This window comes from Mobula hypostoma, chromosome 8 (assembly GCF_963921235.1).
Source record: "Mobula hypostoma chromosome 8, sMobHyp1.1, whole genome shotgun sequence".
In the NCBI taxonomy this organism is placed as follows: domain Eukaryota; kingdom Metazoa; phylum Chordata; class Chondrichthyes; order Myliobatiformes; family Myliobatidae; genus Mobula; species Mobula hypostoma.
Window position 1 is genome coordinate 20191781 of NC_086104.1, and position 18603 is coordinate 20210383.

An 18603-nucleotide genomic window follows, 5' to 3' on the forward strand; every position below is an offset into this window, starting at 1 on the left:
TATAGCGTAGGGAAGGAGTGCCTCCTGAGGTAGGGTCCCATTTAAGAGGTAAGTAAGAGAAGGTGTCCGAGAATTGTCTTCTGGCTCAGCGAGTAGAGATCAGACTGGCAGGTAACAGCACTCCCATTTTCCGTGTGTTTGATGGTGAGGTTGGGGTTGGTGCAGAGAGAATGGAGGACAGTGTGTTCAGAGGGGTGAGGTTGGAATAGGTGAGTTTAGTAGTAAAGTCAAGACAGTTGATGCCTCATTGGCAGTTAAGAGATTAAAAGATCCTGAGCTGGCAGAACACTAGAGAGGGGATTTCCAAGAAGAGGAGGAGGGTTGAATTCATGAGAAAGCAATATCAGTGGAAGCTGGGGAATCCTTGTGAAAAGGGTAGGCCCAGAGATGGAGGCAACAGAAGAAGAGCTCGGTGTCATGGCGAGCACGGACATCATTGAGGTGTGGGACAAAGGTAAAGTCCGTGCTGAGAATGGTCTACCTCAGAAGGTCAGAGAGGATGGTGAAGACGTGGCAAGTTTAGAGATGGGGTCTTCTTCAGCCCTCTAACTCACCTCCCAGTTTCTCACAACATCCCCCTCCCCATTCACCTACCTTCTCCCTCACCTGGTCTCACCTATCACCTGCCAGCTTGTACTCCTCCCTCTCCCCCACATCCTTATCCTGGCTTCTGCCACCTTGCTTTCAGTGCTGATGAAGGGTCAGCCCAAATCATCAACTGTTTATTCCTCCCCACAGCTGCCTGATCTGCTGAGTTCCTCCAGCATTTGTGTGCATTGCTCAAGATTTTCAACTACAAAACCTCTCGTGACTTCAATTAAACAAAGGCAAGTCTACGGATCATTGTTCCCCATTTTTCAAGGTAAACATCTGCTTGCTCAATATCCTGCCTCAAACCTTAGACAACTAAATCTAGATCTTCATTTCATATTACATGATGAATTCAATGGAAGATGCAAATAGCCAGAACTAAGAAAAAAAAATCTTCAATTAACAACTTGCATCTACTTCTGAAACCAAGGTGTCAATCATTGGTCGACTTCTCAAACCTTCCGGGAGCATTCTTTCACGATTCTGCATTAGGAAGCAATATTCAGAAATGGTGGTGCAATATGCTACTTACTGGGACTGCTGGGGCATCATCATGGATGGTTTCTGCTTGACACTCAATGATAAATGGCCCATAGAACTGATCTTTGAGGGAAGATGCAGGACTCTCTGGGTCAAGGTCTGCTGAGGAAGAGGCTGGGCATGTGTCAGGGTGTCCTGGTTGTTTGTGGAATGTGTGCTAGTTGTTGTCTCCTCACATGCTTTACCCTTGGTTCCTGGCTTACACACACAGAAATGGGGCCGCAGACACATCCCTCCATTTTGGCACTGCGGAGTGCAATTTGCTGCAAGAGAAAGAACACATAGTTATCTAATTTTACTAATGAGACACTTATAACATTTTAAAAATTCGCAGGAAGCAAAATCAGTGAATTCCTTTAGAAATATATGAACAGGACTATGCAAATCAATTAACTCTTGTCTCTCACATCACTTATTATTTTTGATTGACAAAATTCTTTTACTCAAGATTTCAAATTATCAGCTGACCAAGCGTTAAGTGCCATTTGGGTAGCAGAGTTCCAAATGTCCCTTTTACACTCTTTCTTAACTTCTCTCCAGGAAGACTAGGCACTAACTTTCAAACCTTGCCCATCAGTCAATGACAGAAATAGTTCTTCGCTGTAATTCATTCAAATTCCAACTCCGGACACCAACACAACCCCTTTCTAAATTCTAAGAATGCATATAATCTCGGCTCACATGTTTCTAAAGACCAAACTGCATAAATTTGGATATTGCGCAACAAGTACAACGTACTTGATATTATTTTTATTTTATTTGGCGCCATGGTAGCATAGTGGTTAGTGCGACACTATTACAGCCGGGGACATTCGGAGTTTTGAGTTCAATCCCAGCATCCCCTGTAAGGAGTTTGTATGTCCTCCCCTAGAATGCGTGGGTTTTCTCCGGGTCCTCTGGTTTCCTCCCACAGTCCAAAGATGTATCAGTTAGCAGGTTAATTTGTCATTGTAAAATTGTCCCATTATTAAGTTAGAACTAAATCAGGGGTTGCTAGGCGACACTGCTTGAAGAGCCAGACAGGCCAACTCTGCACTGTACTTCTAAATAAATAAATTTTCCATTGGAAGGCTGTGATTCACTGTTACCATTTTAATTAATGCATTCAGTCAAGGCATACCACCCTTAGCAATCTGATTAGTTCCTCATTAGCATATGCCGTGAACTTGTTGTTTTGTGGCAGCGGTACAGTGCAAGATATAAAAATTACATAAAGTTACAAAAATAAATAAATAAATAGTGTGAGAGAGGAATGGCAAAGTGGCGTTCATGGGTACATGAGATATTAAAAAATCTGAGGGGTGGAATGTGTTCATAAATCTAGAATGTGGATCTGCAAGCTCCTGTACTTCCTCCCTGATGATAATAATGAGAAGAGAACACGTCCCTGACGGTGAGGATTCGGAATGATGCACGCCACTTCTTACAATCCGGTGTACTGGAGGCTCCATACCAGGCAGTGATACAGCCAGTCAGAATGGTCTCCACCATACCACTGCAAAGATTTGCTGGAGTCAATGGTGACATCTCCACAAATTTCTAATGAAGTATAGCCGCTGGGATTCCCTCTTCATGACTGCATCAATGTGTTGGCACTAGGACAGATCCTCTGAGATGCTGACACCCAGGAACTTGAAGGTGCCCAAATTAAAATTAAAAGACCACCCACAAAGAATCAAAACTAAGCTTGATCTCTCTTGACCTTGACACATATAATCAGGTTTAGTCAGACATGAGTCAAGAAGCCTCACTACCACACTGCTTCTGGAAGCTTTCTTTGTTTATATCATTTTAGAGTTATACAAAACAGAAAGGGGCTTACCACAGCCATGTGTTTACGATGTATTTCTACTCTTGTCCTTGGCCTATAAACAAAATAGCATGTTTTATTTCCTCATGCTTTATGTCCTTTATTCAATTTGCTACAGGCAGGTTTGTCATTGGATGGTAGAGCAGAAAATGTTGTCTCACAGCTCCAGTGAACCAGATTCAACCTTGACCTCCAGTGCTGTCCAATGGAGTCTGCAGACTCTCCTCGTGTTGACATCAGTTTCCTGCAGGAGCTTCAGTTTTCTCCCCAGAACTCAAAGATGTCATACCAGGAAGTTACCAGGAAAATTGATGAAATCAAGGCAATGGATGTTGTCTACACGGACTTCAGTAAGGCTGTTGATAAGGTCCTGAATGGCAAGTTGATCAAGAAGGTTCAATTGCTTGGCACTCAAGATATGAATTGGATTAGACATTGGCTTCATAGGAGAAGCCAAGTGGTTGCCTCTCTGACTGGAGGCCTCTGAGCAGAGGTGTACCACAGGTATCGGTGCAAGGTCCATTGTTGTTTGTCATCTATATCAACAATCTGGACGATAACACTGTAAACCTGATCAGCAAATCTGCAGATGACACCAAGATTGGAGGCACAGTAGACAGCGCATAAGGCTATTAAAGCTTGCAGCTGGATCTGGACCAGATGGAAAAATGGGCTTAAAAATAGAAGATGGAATTTAACATAGACAGGTATGAGGTGTTATATTTTGGGAGGACAAACCAGGGTAGGACTTACGTGGTGAGCCATAGGACACCGAGGAGTGGGCAGAACAGAGGGATTTGAGAATACAGATTTATAATTTACTGAAAGTGGCATCTTAGAAGATAGATGAAGTTGACCATAAGGCCATAACAGCATAAGACATTGGAACAGAATTAGGCCATTTGGCCCATTGAATCTGCTCCACCCTTCAATCATGGCTGATCCTTTTTCTCCTCCTTCTCAACCCCATTTCCCGGCCTTCTCCCTGTAACCTTTGATGCCATGTCCAATCAAGAACCTATCAATCTCTGCCTTAAATACACCCAACGACCTGGCCTCCACAGCTGTACATGGCAACAAAATCCACAAATACATCACCCCCTGGCTAACGGAATTTCTCTGCATCTGTGTTTTGAAGGGACACCCCTCTATCCTGAGGCTATGCCCTATCTCCTAGACTCTCCCACCATGGGAAACATCCTTTCCACATCTACTCTGTCTAGGCCTTTCAACATTCAAAAGGTTTCAATGAGATCCCCCTCATCCTTCTGAATTCCAGCAAGTACCGACCCAGAGCCATCAAACGTTCCTCATATGATAAACCTTTCATTCCTGGAATCATCCTTGTTAACCTCCACTGGACCCTCTCCAATGCCAGCACCTCTTCTCAGATGAGGAGCCCAAAACTGAACAGAATACTCAAGGCGAGTCCTCACCACCATCTTATAAAGCCTCAGAATCACATCCTTGCTCTTGTATTATAAACCTCTTGAAACGAATGTTAACATTGCATTTGCCTTCCTCACCACCGACTCAACCTACAGGTTAACTTTTAGGATGTTCTGCACAAGGACCCCGAAGTCCCTTTGCATCTCAGATTTTTGGATTTTCTCCCCGTTTAGAAAATAGTATGCACATTTACTCCTACTATCAAAGTGCATGGCCATGCATTTTCCAACATTATTTTTCATTTGCCACTTTCTTGCCCATTCTCCTAATCTGTCTAAGTCTTTCTGCATCCTACCTGTTTCCTCAACACTACCTGCCCCTCCACCAATCTTTGTATCATCTACAAACTTGGTAACAATGCATCTATTCCATCATCTAAATCATTTATATACAGCATAAAAAGTGAGCCCTGCGGAACACCACTAGTCACTGGCAGCCAACCAAACAAGGATCCTTTTATTCCCACTAACTGCTTTCTTCCAATCAGCCAATGCTCTAAACATCATAGTAACTTTCCTATAAAACCACGGCCTCTTAACTTGGTAAGCAGCCTCATGTGTGGCACCTTGTCAAAGGCCTTCTGAAAGTCCAAATATACAACATTATCTGCATCCCTTTATCTACCCTACTTGTAATCTCCTCAAAGAATTCCAACAGGCTTGTCAGGCAAGATTTTCCCTGAAGGAAACCATGCTGACTTTGTACTATCTTGTCCTGTGTCACCAAGTACTCCATCACCTCATCCTTAACAAATTGACTCCAACATCTTCCCAACCACTGAGGTCAGTCTATAATTTCCTTTCTACTGCCTTCTTCCTTTCTTAAAGAGTGGAGTGACATTTGCAATTTTCCAGTCCTCTGGCACCATGCCAGAGTCCAGTGATTTTTGGAAGATCATTTCTAATGCCACCGCAATCTCTAACACTACCTCTTTCAGAACCCTCGGATACAGTTCATCTGATCCAGGTGACTTACGTACTTTTAGGTCTTTCAGCTTTTTGAGCACCTTCTCCCTTGCAACAGTAACTGCACCCACTTCTCTTCCTTCACATACTACAACATCTGGCACACTGCTAGTGTCTGTACTGTAGAAGTTGAAGATAGTAAAACATTGGTGAGGCCTAATTTGGAGTACTTGTGTGCAGTTCTGGTCACCTACTCTCAGGAAAGATATCAATAAGATTGAAAGAGTGCAGAGAAAATTTATAAGAATGCTGCCAGGACTTGAAGACCCGACCTCAGTTATAGAGAAAGGTTGAATGGGTGAGAACTTTATCCCCGACAGCGTAGGAAAATGAGAGGAGATTTGGTAGAGATTCGGGTTTGATTTCAACATTTAAGAGAAATTTGGATAGTTACATGGATGTGAGGGCTGTGGTCCAAGTATAGGCTGATGGCACGAGGCAGATTAATAGTTCAGCATGGATTAGATGGACTAAAAGGCCAGCTTCTGTGCTATTGTGTTCTATGACTCTTAAAGATTAGCACAACATTGTGAGGTGAAGTGCTCATATTGTGCTATATTCCATGTTTATCCAGATATTGCTTCATACGTACAGGGATGTAATGAAGGCAGGTCTAACATTTACAATAGTCCTGATTATTTAATCAATAAAAATAACAGTGATTAACTATTTAATCATTCAACATGTTTTCTATGACACAATCCACCACAGGCATTGGATATTAATAATAATTCGGTACATTGCTAACATTACAAAACAAAGGCCATTTACATTGCAACACACAAAATTGAATTGAATTGACTTTATTTCTTACATCCTTCACATACATGAGTAAAAATCTTTACGTTATATCTGTCTAAATGTGCAATCATAGTAATTTATAATAAATAGAACAGTCAATGTAACATAGAAATACACTCAAATCAGCGTGAGTTAATCAGTCTGATGGCCTGGTGGAAGAAGCTGTCCCGGAGCCTGTTGGTCCAGTCTTTTATGCTGTGGTACCATTTCCCAGATGGTAGCAGCTGGAACGGTTTGTGGTTGGGGTGACTCGGGTCCCCAATGATCCTTCGGGTCGTTTTTACACACCTATCTTTGTTGCGAAGTTCACAACTACAGATACGCTGGCCATCCACACCACTCTCTGCAGAGTCCAGCGATTAAGGGAGGTACAGTTCCCATACCAGGCAGTGATGCAGCCAGTCAAGATGCTCTCAATTGTGCCCCTGTAAAAGGTTCTTAGGATTTGGGGGCCCATACCATACTTTCTCAACCATCTGAGGTGAAATAGGTGCTGTTGTGCTTTTTTCACCACACAGCTGGTGCGTACAGACCACGTGAGGTCCTCGGTGATGTGGATGCCAAGGAACTTAAAGCTGTTTACCCTTTCAACCCCAGATCCATTGATGTCAATAGGGGTTAGCCCGTCTCCATTCCTCCTGTGATCCACAACCAGCTCCTTACCACAAAATGCTGGAGGAACTCAGCAGGCCAGGCAACATCTCGGGAAAGGAATATATGGTCAATGTTTCAGGCTGAGACCCTTCATCACAACTGGAAAATGACTTCTCACCATTCTTTTCCAGTCCTGATGAAGGGCCTCAGCCTGAAACGTTTATTCTTTTCCATAGATGCAGCCTGACCTGCTGAGTTCCTCCAGCATTTTGTGTGCGTTGCCTTGGATTTCCAGCATCTGCAGATTTTCTCGTGTTAATCATTTACATTCATTTTGATTCCTTTTTTCATGGAAATCAGCAATTCTCCACAAGAAATTCCCATGTCTCTGTAACATCTGTGCTGTAAATCCAGCAGCTTTGCTTGGTTTGAAAACAGTATTCTGTCCACAGCGTGCAAATGTAGAATATCTGAATTTTTACCATGCAGACACCTGCTATGAATAACAAGCTAATAATCTGACATGCCATCAAAATGGTTTCTTCAATTCTTTTGTATCTCTGTTTTATTCCATTTCCTGGCTGCAATGGACAGGAAATATTTGCAGACAAACATCTGGGGTACATTTGTGAATGCATACACAATCCCTCAGCCAGCATAGCTGCTTGTGAAACGAGGTGTAAATTTCACCCAACAAACAACTGTTTGCCTTATGGTAGGACATTCTCATTTACTGTTTACCAGCCAGATGTGGTCATGAAAATAGCACAACAATGAAACATATAATCATCTGCCTTCTTGTACTGAAGTTCAAGTTCTACACATCAGTTCGGGAATCTTTACCTTGATCGGAATTGTGCTGCACCCATGCTTTTGATCAGCAATGCAACATAAATAAAGTAGTGCTAGCCTCACCTTGCACTCTGGCTACCACTTCCGGATGAAAGTTGGAGTACAACCATAGCTGTGTCTGATATGTGATATACATCCAGTGTAATACAGGTCGACCTTCACTAATCCGACTACCTGTAATCCGGCTCCTTCGATAATCTGGCACTGATTATGCTTAATGTGATCCTTCTGTAATTCAGCATCTTCACTAATCCGGCACTCCTCAGGTCCCAATGGTGCCGGATTAGTGAAAGACAACCTGTACGTGCATTTCTATTCGTGAACACGAATTTCCTCACTATGCACTGTTGTGCATTTATATTTTAGTAATATTTGTATAATCTTGTAAATATGGTGTTGGTTAAGCATTCTTGCTTATTTAAATAATTCATTATGGGTTATATGTAAAAATCTGTTAATCACAGACGTCATCATGTTATTCATGCCTTGCGTAAACACAAATTAGGCTCATATTCCCAACTTCTCGTGCCTTCCTTGAATTAACTTAATGTTTTGAAGTTACAAAACATAGCACCCACCATAAATCAGATCTCACAATGCAAGTTTCAGTGAATGTAACACCGCGTCGTTACTTTTTATGCCTCATGCAGGGATGCTCTGCTGTGATAAGCAGGTTCAGCTGGCTTCAGAACCAAGTGCAGGCAGCTCAAACATCTTACTAAAGACTACAGAGCTAGCTACACATGACTAGAAAAGTTTTTTCCTCAGCATTCAGTTGCTGCAATACTCACTGAGTGGAAGTCTCAGTAATAATTCTGAGGCAATCAGCTACAGTGTATTGGATTGGGTGTTATGTAATGACTGGAGGCAATTAGGGAGCTTAAGGAAAAGAACCCATAGCTGACCATGATCACAATATGACTGAGTTCAATTTGAAATTCGATAGTGAGAAAGTCTGATGTAAAAGTACAAATACAGTGGTATGAAAGAGGAGTTGGCCAAAGTAATTTGGAAGGAGATGCTGGCAGGGATGACAGCAGAGGGGCAATGGTGAGAGTTTCTGAGGAAGGTGCAGGATAGATATATTCCAAAACTGAAAAAATATGCAAATAGCAAATAGTACAACCGTGGCTGGCAAGGGAAGTTAAAGCTAATGTAAAAGCAAAAGAGAGGGCATACAACAATGCAAAAATTAGCAGAAAGATAGAGGACTGGGAAGCTTATAAAACCCTACAGCGAGCCACTGAAAGAATCACTAGAAAGGAAAAGTTAAATAGGAAAGCAAGTTAGCAAACAATATCAAAACGGATAGTAAAAGCCTTTTTAAGTATCTAAAAAATAAAAGAAAGGTAAGAGCAGATATAGGACGCTAGAAAATGAGGCCGGTGAATTAATAACAGGGGACAAGGAGATGCCAGATGAACTAGATGAGTATTTTGCACCAGTCTTCACTACCAGATACTACTAATGTGCCAGGTGTTAAAGGGTGTGAAGGAAGAGAAGTGATTGCAGTTACTACTACAAGGGAGAAGGTGTTCAAAAAGCTGAAAGACCTAGATCAGATGAACTGCACCCTAGGGTTCTGAAAGAGGTAGCGGTAGAGATTGTGGAGGCATTAGTAATGATCTCCCAAAAATCACTGGACTCTGGCAGGGTGCCAGAGGACTGGAAAATTGCAAATGTCACTCCACTCTTTAAGAAAGGAGGGAGGCAGCAGAAAGGAAATTATAGACCAGTTAGGCTGACCTCAGTGGTTGGGAAGATGCTAGAGTCAATTGTTAAGGATGAGATTATAGAGTACTTGGTGACACAGGACAAGATAGGACGAAGTCAACATGGTTTCCTTAAGGGAAAATCTTGCCTGATGAGCCAGTTGGATTTCTTTGAGGAGATTACAAAGTAGGATAGATAAAGGGGATGCAGAGAATGTTGTTTATTTGGACTTTCAGAAGGCCTTTGACAAGGTTCCACACAAGGTACCAAGTTAAGAGCCCATGGTATTACAAGAAAGTTATTGGCATGGTCAGAGCATTGGCTGATTGGTAGCTGGCAGTTAAGTGGGAACAAAAGGATCCTTTTCTGGTAGGTTGTCAGTGACAGGGGTCGGTTTGGGACTGTTTTTTTTTAATGCTGTATATCAATCATTTAGGTGATGGAATAGATGGCTTTGTTGCCAAGTTTGCAGATGATACGAAGATTGTTAGAGGGGAAGGTAGTGTTGTGGAGACAAGTGGGCTGCCGAAGGACTTAAACAGATCAGGAAAATGGATAAGAGAGTGGCAAATGCTGGAAAAGGCATAGTCATGCACTTTGGTAGGAGAAATAAAAGTGCAGACTGTTTTCTAAACAGGGAGAAAATCCAAAAACCTGAGATGCAAAAGGTTTAGGAGTCCTTGTGCAGAACACACTAAAGGCTAATTTGCAGGCACCACTGAGTCAGTGGTGAGGAAGGCAAATGCAATGTTAGCATTCTTTTTAAGAGGACTAGAGCAGGGATGTGATGCTCAGGCTTTATAAGGAACTGGTGAAGCCTCACCTTGAGTATTATGAACAGTTTTGGGCTCCTCATCTAAGAAAAGATGTGCTGGCATTGGAGAGGGTTCAGGGGAGGTTCACAAGGATGACTCTAGGAATGGAAGGTTTATCATACAAGGAAAGTTTGATGGTTCTGGGTCTGTACTTGCTGGAATTAAGAAGGATGAGGGGGCTCTCATTGAAACCTTTCAAATGTTGAATGGCCTAGAGTAGATGTAGAAAGGTTATTACCTATGGCGGGGGAGTATCGAACAAGAGGTCACAGCCTCAGGGTAGAGAAGCATCCATTTAAAATAGAGATGCAGGGAGTTTTCTTTAGCCAAATGGTGGTGAATTTGTGGAATTTGTTACCACAGGCAGCTGTGGAGGCCAGGTCATTGGGTGTATTTAAGGCAGAGCCTGATAGGTTCTTCATTGGATATGCCATCAAAGGTTATGAGAAGGCAGGTACGTGGGGTTGAGTGGGATCCAGGATCAGCCATAATGAAATGGTTGAGCAGACAGCTGAATTGCCCAGTTCTTCTCCTATATCTTATGGTCTTGTGGTCTAAGTCCAGGGAGTGGGGCTGAGGGGGGCAAAAAGGATCAGTCATGATTGAATGGTGGAGCAGACTTGATGGGCCGGATGACATAATTCTGGTCCTTTGTCTTACGATATAATAACAGAGATGGTGATCCATTTCTGACCATGCTGGGAGAGATGGGCATTTTGGGCAGAAGGCAAAGATGTGGCCACCTGCAAATGGTGTACTCACAGGGTCTTCAGAGAGTCCACCAAAAATACTGGGATCAAAATATTGGAGCAAGGAGCAAATTACCAAGGCAATGAATAACAAAAATACCAGGATCAATGAACAATGAGGCCAAAAGCTTTGCAGCAGCACCAACATCCCGTGGATAACAAATGGACTGAGCAACAGCTTCCATCCCAGAGCTGTGGCCTCCATCACACCACTCCCACAGAACAATGACTGAAACTGGAGCAGACACGTGCAAGGACTCAAATACTTGCACGAACAGCACTTTGTGCATTACTGTGATATTCTGGTGCTGCTGCAACTTATTTTCTGTTACTTATCTATTTAATACTGTTTTTCTATTACTGTTTTGTTTTTATCTACTGCTTTATTTAATTGCCTGAGAGGACGTCAAACAGAGTTTCATTGTACCTATGTATAATGACAATAAAGGTCATTCATTCATTCAAAAACGTTTGACAAAATCACATGGAATGAGTGAGGAGGACAAATTACACTAATTTTAAATATTAACTTACATTTGTGCTTACATTTGGCAAGCCTTGTTGAGCTGAATTACAGAGGCATGAGAGAGGAGCTGGCAAGGTTGATTGAAAGGGGACACTAGCAGGGATAACAGCAGAACAGCAACGGCTGGAGTCTCTGGGAGCAATTCGGAAGGTGTAGGATAGATAGATCATTCTCCTCCTACTAAACTATGCATCCACATTTTGTATCATCTGTAAATTTGGAAATTGGATGCCAATAAGTCTACATCTTTAATATAAGGTGCGAGTCCATTGAGATAACACTGTACACTTTCTTCCTGTCCAACAAACACTTATTTGCTATTACTCTGTTTCCTGTTCCTAATCTATCTACCAGAATCTGTCTTAATATCACTGGCACGTCATGAAATTTGTTACTTTGCAGCAGCAGTACAATGCCATACAGGATAATATAGAAAGAAACTCTGAATTATAGTAAGTATATATATTAAATAGTATAATAATTAATAATTAATATATCAATATCAATTAATATTAATTAATTATATATTAAATAGTGTATTAATTAATAATTAAATTAGTACAAAAACAGAAATTTAAAAAGTGTTCAAGGGTTCAATGTCCATCCAGAAATTGGATGGCAGAGGGGAAGAAGCTGTTCCTGAATTGCTGAGTGTGTGCCTTCAGGCTTCTGTACCTCCTTACGACAGTAACAGTGAGAAGAGGGCAAGTCCTGGGTGGTGGGGGTCCTTAGTAATTGATGTCACCTTATTGGAACACCGCTCCTTGAAGATGTCTTGGATACTACCGAGGCCAGTGCCCATGATGGAGATGACTAATTTTGCAACTCTCTGCAGCTTATTTTGATTCTGTGCAGTAGCTCCCCCTCACCGCCCCTAATACAAGACAATAATGTGGCCTGTCAGAATGTACTCCACAGTACATCTGTAGAAATCTATGCTGCCACATCACTCCTTTACAGATCCTGAAGATATCTTATCCAATGCCTTTTGAATGGGTTAGTAGGTGGGGTTGTTGCTCTGCCTTTCTGCTTGGGGAAAGTAATTATTTTTGAGTCTGGTGGTCCGGCTTGGATGCTATGTAGCCTCCTCTCTGAAGGGAGTGGGACAATCAGTTCATGAGCCGGGTAGATTTGCATAATCTTGTGCTCCCAACCAAGTGAAGGGATGCACCTGATGGGCAGTAGAAGATGGCCACTTCCCCACTGCCACACACATCACATCAGGTAACAGAAGATCATAAGGACAAGTTAATTTTAACCTAACAACGTATTTAGCTTCCAAACAGCTATATGGGCCATTCCCAGATAAGGTACTGCGCAAGGATCTTATGCACATATTAATTGTTGGCAAAAGGGGAAGGGAGAGGGGAGGAAGCAGAGAGACCTTCTGTAATAAGCAATAAACCAATTGTTTGGAATCGAATCACCTTGCCTGGTGTCTCAGGGCTCCATATGCCTGCACCTGCACCATACCCCACCCGACATTTCACCTCTGCCACCTATCGCACACCCCTCCACCCTCGCCATTCCCAATATCCCTTGCTCCCGTCAGATTTACAAACTCGCTCTCCACTTCACATTGACAGATACAGTACTGTTCAAAAGTCTCAGGCACCCTAACTATGTATGTATATCTGCCTAAGACTTTTGCATAGTACTGTATGAATGGATTCTGTTTTTACAGATGTCCCTAAGTTGTTTGTTTCCATAGGCTGGAAGCATACTCTATCGGGTTATTATACCTCCACAAAAGTGTTATGAGTAACATCAAAAGTACACAAGACTGATATGGAAAAAACTACTGGGGGGGGGCTAGCTCTACTGTACATAACAATGAAGATATGCACATAGATTGGACTTTTGAATGTATTTTTAGTATGGGACCTCATTTGCCATAAGTCAGGTGTTTGTAACCCAGGGTCAGCCTGTATTGCAGAACCTGATTACCACTCTGTCCCTATTTTCACAGATTTCACACAAACAGACAACAGTGTTGAAATTAAATGAAAGAAAAATAGAGTTTTGAAGGGGCAAGGAATTTGCTCAGAGCCTGGCCACCATTCATCACTCATGGAAAACCATTATCACATGGATGCTTACATAAATGTGGCAAGGCAGCGTCGTGGCTAACACAATGCTTTACAGTACATACAAAATGGGTTCAGTTCCCACTGCTGCCTGTTAGGAGTTTGTATGTTCTCTCCGTGACCACGTGGGTTTCCTCCGGGTGCTCTGGTTTCCTCCCATAGTCCAAAGGCATACCGGTTGGTAGGTTAATTGGTCATTGTAAATTGTCCTGTGATAAGGCCAGGGTTAAATCATGGGTTGCCAGATGGCATAGCTCAAAGGAGCAGAAGGGTCTATTTAACACTGTACGTGTCTCTCAGTAAATTGCCTACCGTCCTACCTATGTGCATTTGAAAAAGCAATTCGTTGACTGAGAGAGACATCGTAACATCGTAAGGTCCCAAACAGACAGAAAAATGCAAGTCTTTTCATATCTATTTAAGACAGATCACTTAAATCTTTCAAAGGCAGAGGAGGTGGTCTATGATCAACTCCTTGTGGTGTACAAACGTGGCGGTGCTGTCCCAGTCCTGCTCGCCTCATCTGGAACATCTCATGATCAAGTGTTGTCTATTCTACCTGCCACAGGAGTTTTCAGCCACTATCTTGGGAGCTGTACATCTCACCTCAGGGCCAGTGTCAAACAGGCTCAAGGCAAACTGAGCAATGTAAATCAACAAGCATGAAACAGCACATCCTGATGCCTTCCTCATTATTTTGAGGGATTTTAACCAGCCCAGCTTAAAAATGTCTCTAAATAATTATCACCAACATATCACTTGTGGAACCGGAGGAACCAACACACTGGACCACTGTTATGCTACCACCAAGAGTGCTTAGCTTACCATGACATCCCATGTCCACACTTTGGAAAGTCCAACCACTGTCTATACTTCTACTCTCCAAGTATAGGCAGAGACTGAAGACTGCAGCACCAGCACTGAGGACCAAGAAGGTATGGACAAGGGAAGCAAATAAGCACTTACAGATCAGTGGACTGGACTGTATTTGGGGATTCATCTTTGAGTCTGAATGAGTATGCCACAGCTGTCACTGACTTCATTAAAACCTGTGTAGATAAATGTGTGCCTACAGAAACTTACCATACATTCCCAAACCAATAGCCATGGATGAACCAGGAGGTTCATAGTCTGCTGAGGGGTAGATCTCTGGCATTCAAATCTGGTGACCCAGATCTGTAGAAGAAAACCAGGGACAACTTGCAGAGGGCTATCTGAAGGGCAAAGGAATAATTCCAAACAAGGTTGGAGGCAGAATCGGATGCACATCAACTCTGGCAGGGTTTGCAAGCTATTTCCTACAAAGTGAAACCTCGTGTCATGAATAGCAGTGATTCTTCCCTCCCAGACCAGCTCAGCACCTCTTACAAAAACTTTGAAAAGGAGAATAAAACTACAGCTATGAGGATCTCTGCAGCAGCCGGTGATCCTGTGATCCATCTCGGAGGCTGTCTGTCAAGAGGTGAATTATACCAGTGCCCAAGAAGAACAGTGTGAGCTGCCTTAACAACTATTGTCCAGTAGCGCTCACATCTAAGGTGACGAAGAGCTTTGAGAGGTTGGTTATGGATAGAATTAACTCTTGTCTCAGTGAGGACCTGGACCCACTGCAATTTGCCTATCGCCACAATAGGACTACAGTGGGTGCAATCTCATTGGCTCTTCACGTGGCCTTGGACGACCTGGACAACACTAATAACTTAGTCAGGATGCTGCTTATTGTCTACAGCTCAGCATTTAACAGAGTCATTTCTACAGTTCTGATCTAAAAAGCTCCAAAACCTGAGCCTTCCTATCTCCCTCTGCAAATAGATTCTCGACTTCCTCAGCGGAAGACCACAATCTGTGTGGGTTAGAAGTAACCTAGCTGACAACCAACACTGCAGCACCTCAGGGGTGTGTGCTTAGCCCACTGCTCTACCCTCTCATCACGCATGACTATGTGGCTAGGCACAACTCAAATGCCATCTATAATCTTGATGATGACACAACTATTATTGTCAGGATTTCAGATGGTGATGAGAGGGTGTACAGGAGTGTGACAGATCAGCTAGTTGAGTGGTCTTGCAGCTACAACCTTGCACTCCATGTCGGTAAGACAAAAGAACTGACTGTGGGCCTCAGAAAGGGTAAAATGAGGCAACATGCACCAGGCCTCTTAGAAGGATCAGAAGTGGAAGGAGTGAGCAATTTCAAGTTCCTGGGTGTCAGCATCTCTGAGGATCTACCCTGGACGCAACGTATCGATGCAGTTACAAAGAAAGCACAACAGCGGCTACATTTCATTAGGAGTTTGAGGAGAAAGACACTCACAATTTCTACAGGTGACAGCATTCTGACTGGCTGCATTACCTTTGAGTATGTGGGGGTGGGGCTACAGCACAGGATGGAAAGAAGCTGCAGAAAGTTGTGAACTCGGTCAGCTCCATCATGGGCACTAGCCTCCATAGCTCCAGGACACCTTCAAAGAGCGATGCCTGAAAGAAGCAGCATCCAGGAGCCCCATCACTCAAGACATGCCCTCCTCTCATTGCTACCGTCGAGGAGGAGATATAGGAACCTGAAGGCACACACTCAACAATTCGGAAACAGCTTCTTCCCTTCTACCATCAGATTTCTGAATGGACATTGAACCCGGGAACCTCACTGGTATTTTGCAGTATTTATTTAACTACTATATATTTACTGTAATAGAGTTTTTAATTATTATGTCCCTTCATTTCTTTTGCAGCTGTTCTCGTGATGATGCCACCCAGTCAATGACATCCCTTTTCAGAAAATGGGGTTTCCCACCCAACAGCTGTTCATGGAGCACTCACCCACATCTCCCGTTTCCCACATTTCCGTCCTCACCCTACTGCCCTCTCCCCCACCCCCCCACCACCAGGCAGAATAGGGGTAGATCCCCTAATCCTCACCTATCACTCCAATGGCCAACACATCCAACGTATCATTCTTCACTATTTCTGCCATCAACAACTGAATCCCACCAGAAGGCACATCTTCTCCTTTCCTCTCCACAATTCCCTCATTCGCTTATCTCACTCCCCAGGCACTCAGCCGGAAACCATGCAAAGTGTCACCCCTCTCCCCTCACCTGCACCCAGGGCTCTAAGCAGCCTTTCCAGGTGAAGCAATCTTTAGATGTGAATCCACCGGGGTTACTTACCGCATCTGGTGCTCTCATTGCAACCTCCTCTACATCAGTGAGGCCAGACACCGATTACCATCTTCACCCTGTTTGTCAGTCAGAGGCCAGCCATTTCAATTCCACTCCCCATTCCAACACCAGTGTCTGCCCACAGCCTCGTCCACTGTCAGGTCATGGCCAAAAATAAATCATTTCCATTTATTTAGAGATACAGCACGGAATAGGCCCTTCTGGCCTTTTGAGCTGCACCGCCCAGCAACACCGGACAACTTACAATGACCTGTTCACCTACTAACCGGTATGTCTCTGGACTGTGGGAGGAGACGGGAGCACCCAAAGGAAAGATACATGTGCACAGGAAGGAACATACAAACTTGCTGACCGAGGACCCAGAATCAAACTCCAAACTCTGAGCCCTGAATCATGATAGTGAGGCACCTGGAACAACACTTCATAGTCCACTGTCAATCTCCAACCTCGCAGAATGGGCATTGAATCCTCACACTTCCAGTAAGTATTCTCTTTGTACCTTTGCCCGTTTTTCTCCGATTGATCCAACCGGTCCCCATCATCCCATGTCTCTCCCCCACCCCCGACCATCTGCCTATCACCCACACTCTCCTCCCACCAGTTCTCTTGCCCATCTCCCTCTGTTTATTCCATGATTCACCATCCTCTCCTATCAGATTCCATCTCCCTGAACACTTTGTCACTCCCGCCTCTCTTCTCCCAGCTTCTGGCATCATTCCCTCCTTTATCTGTCCATCACCCCCGCACCTGGCTCTACCCATCGCCCAACCAGCTCCCGCTACCTTCCGTCTTTTTATCCTGGCCACCTTCCCTCTCCCTTGCTGTGCCACGTATCACCACCATTTTTTCACATCGCACTCCACCCGCCATGTTTCTGCCCATTCACTCAGCTTGTTTCTTCATCGGCCATGTTTCAGCTTGTCTCTGTACCCTCGATGCTTCTTTGCCTCTTCATCCTAATTGCATTCCACCTAATTTTGCTTCAGCAGTAAACCTGAAACTATCTCAGCTAAATTGCTGAAATGGATTGTGAATAATTAGTTATTAAGATGCGGGCATGGAATAGGCCCTTCCAGCCCAGCAATCCCCCGATTTAATCCTAGCCTAATCACAGGACAAATTACAATGACTAATTAACCTACCAATTGGTACATCGTTGGAATGTGGGAGGAAACCAGAGCACCTGGAGGAAACATATGTGGTCACAGGGAGAGCGTACAAACTCCTTACAGACAGCGGCGGGAATTGAACCCGGGTCACTGGTACTGTAAAGCGTTGTGCTAACCACTACACTACCATGCCGCACCAACACTGGACAAGCGTAATCCACCCGGACAGGTACAGGAGAATTTACAAATATACAGAGAGAAAAAAATCCTTTTAAAAGAATAAATAATAAAGGCATCCGTTAGTCTTGCGAGACCATGGATCTGCGCATGGAAAGTCTTCACTCTCCAGGGCGCAGGCCTGGGCAAGGTTGTATGGAAGACCAGCAGTTGCCCATGCTGCAAGTCTCCCCTCTTCACGACACCGATGTTGTCCAAGGGAAGGGCATTAGGACCCATACAGCTTGGCACCAGTATCGTCGCAGAGCAACGTGTGATTAAGTGCCTTGCTCAAGGACACAACACGTTGTCTCGGCTGGGGCTCGAACTCACGACCTTTAGATCGCTAGTCCAATGCCTTAACCACTTGGCCACGTGCCACACTTTAAAAGAAAGGAACTTGAGATTTGAATAACAGGAATTCTGCAGATGCTGGAAATTCAAGCAACACACATCAAAGTTGCTGGTGAACGCAGCAGGCCAGGCAGCATCTCTAGGAAGAGGTACAGTCGACGTTTCAGGCCGAGACCCTTCGTCAGGACTAACTGAAGGAAGAGCTAGTAAGAGATTTGAAATTGTGAGGGGGAGGGGGAGATCCAAAATGA

General features: G+C 43.7%; 1 protein-coding gene across 4 annotated transcripts in view; it reads right to left on the reverse strand.

Moving 5' to 3' along the window:
• The window catches only part of ltbp1 (latent transforming growth factor beta binding protein 1), a 463174-nt gene that overhangs the window by 422944 nt on the left and 21627 nt on the right, over positions 1 to 18603 (reverse strand). For all 4 annotated transcript variants that reach the window (XM_063055533.1, XM_063055535.1, XM_063055536.1 and 1 more), the window contains exon 3: positions 1124 to 1394. In XM_063055533.1, coding sequence (XP_062911603.1) covers positions 1124 to 1394 — 271 coding nt within the window. The remainder of the gene's footprint in view (positions 1 to 1123; positions 1395 to 18603) is intronic.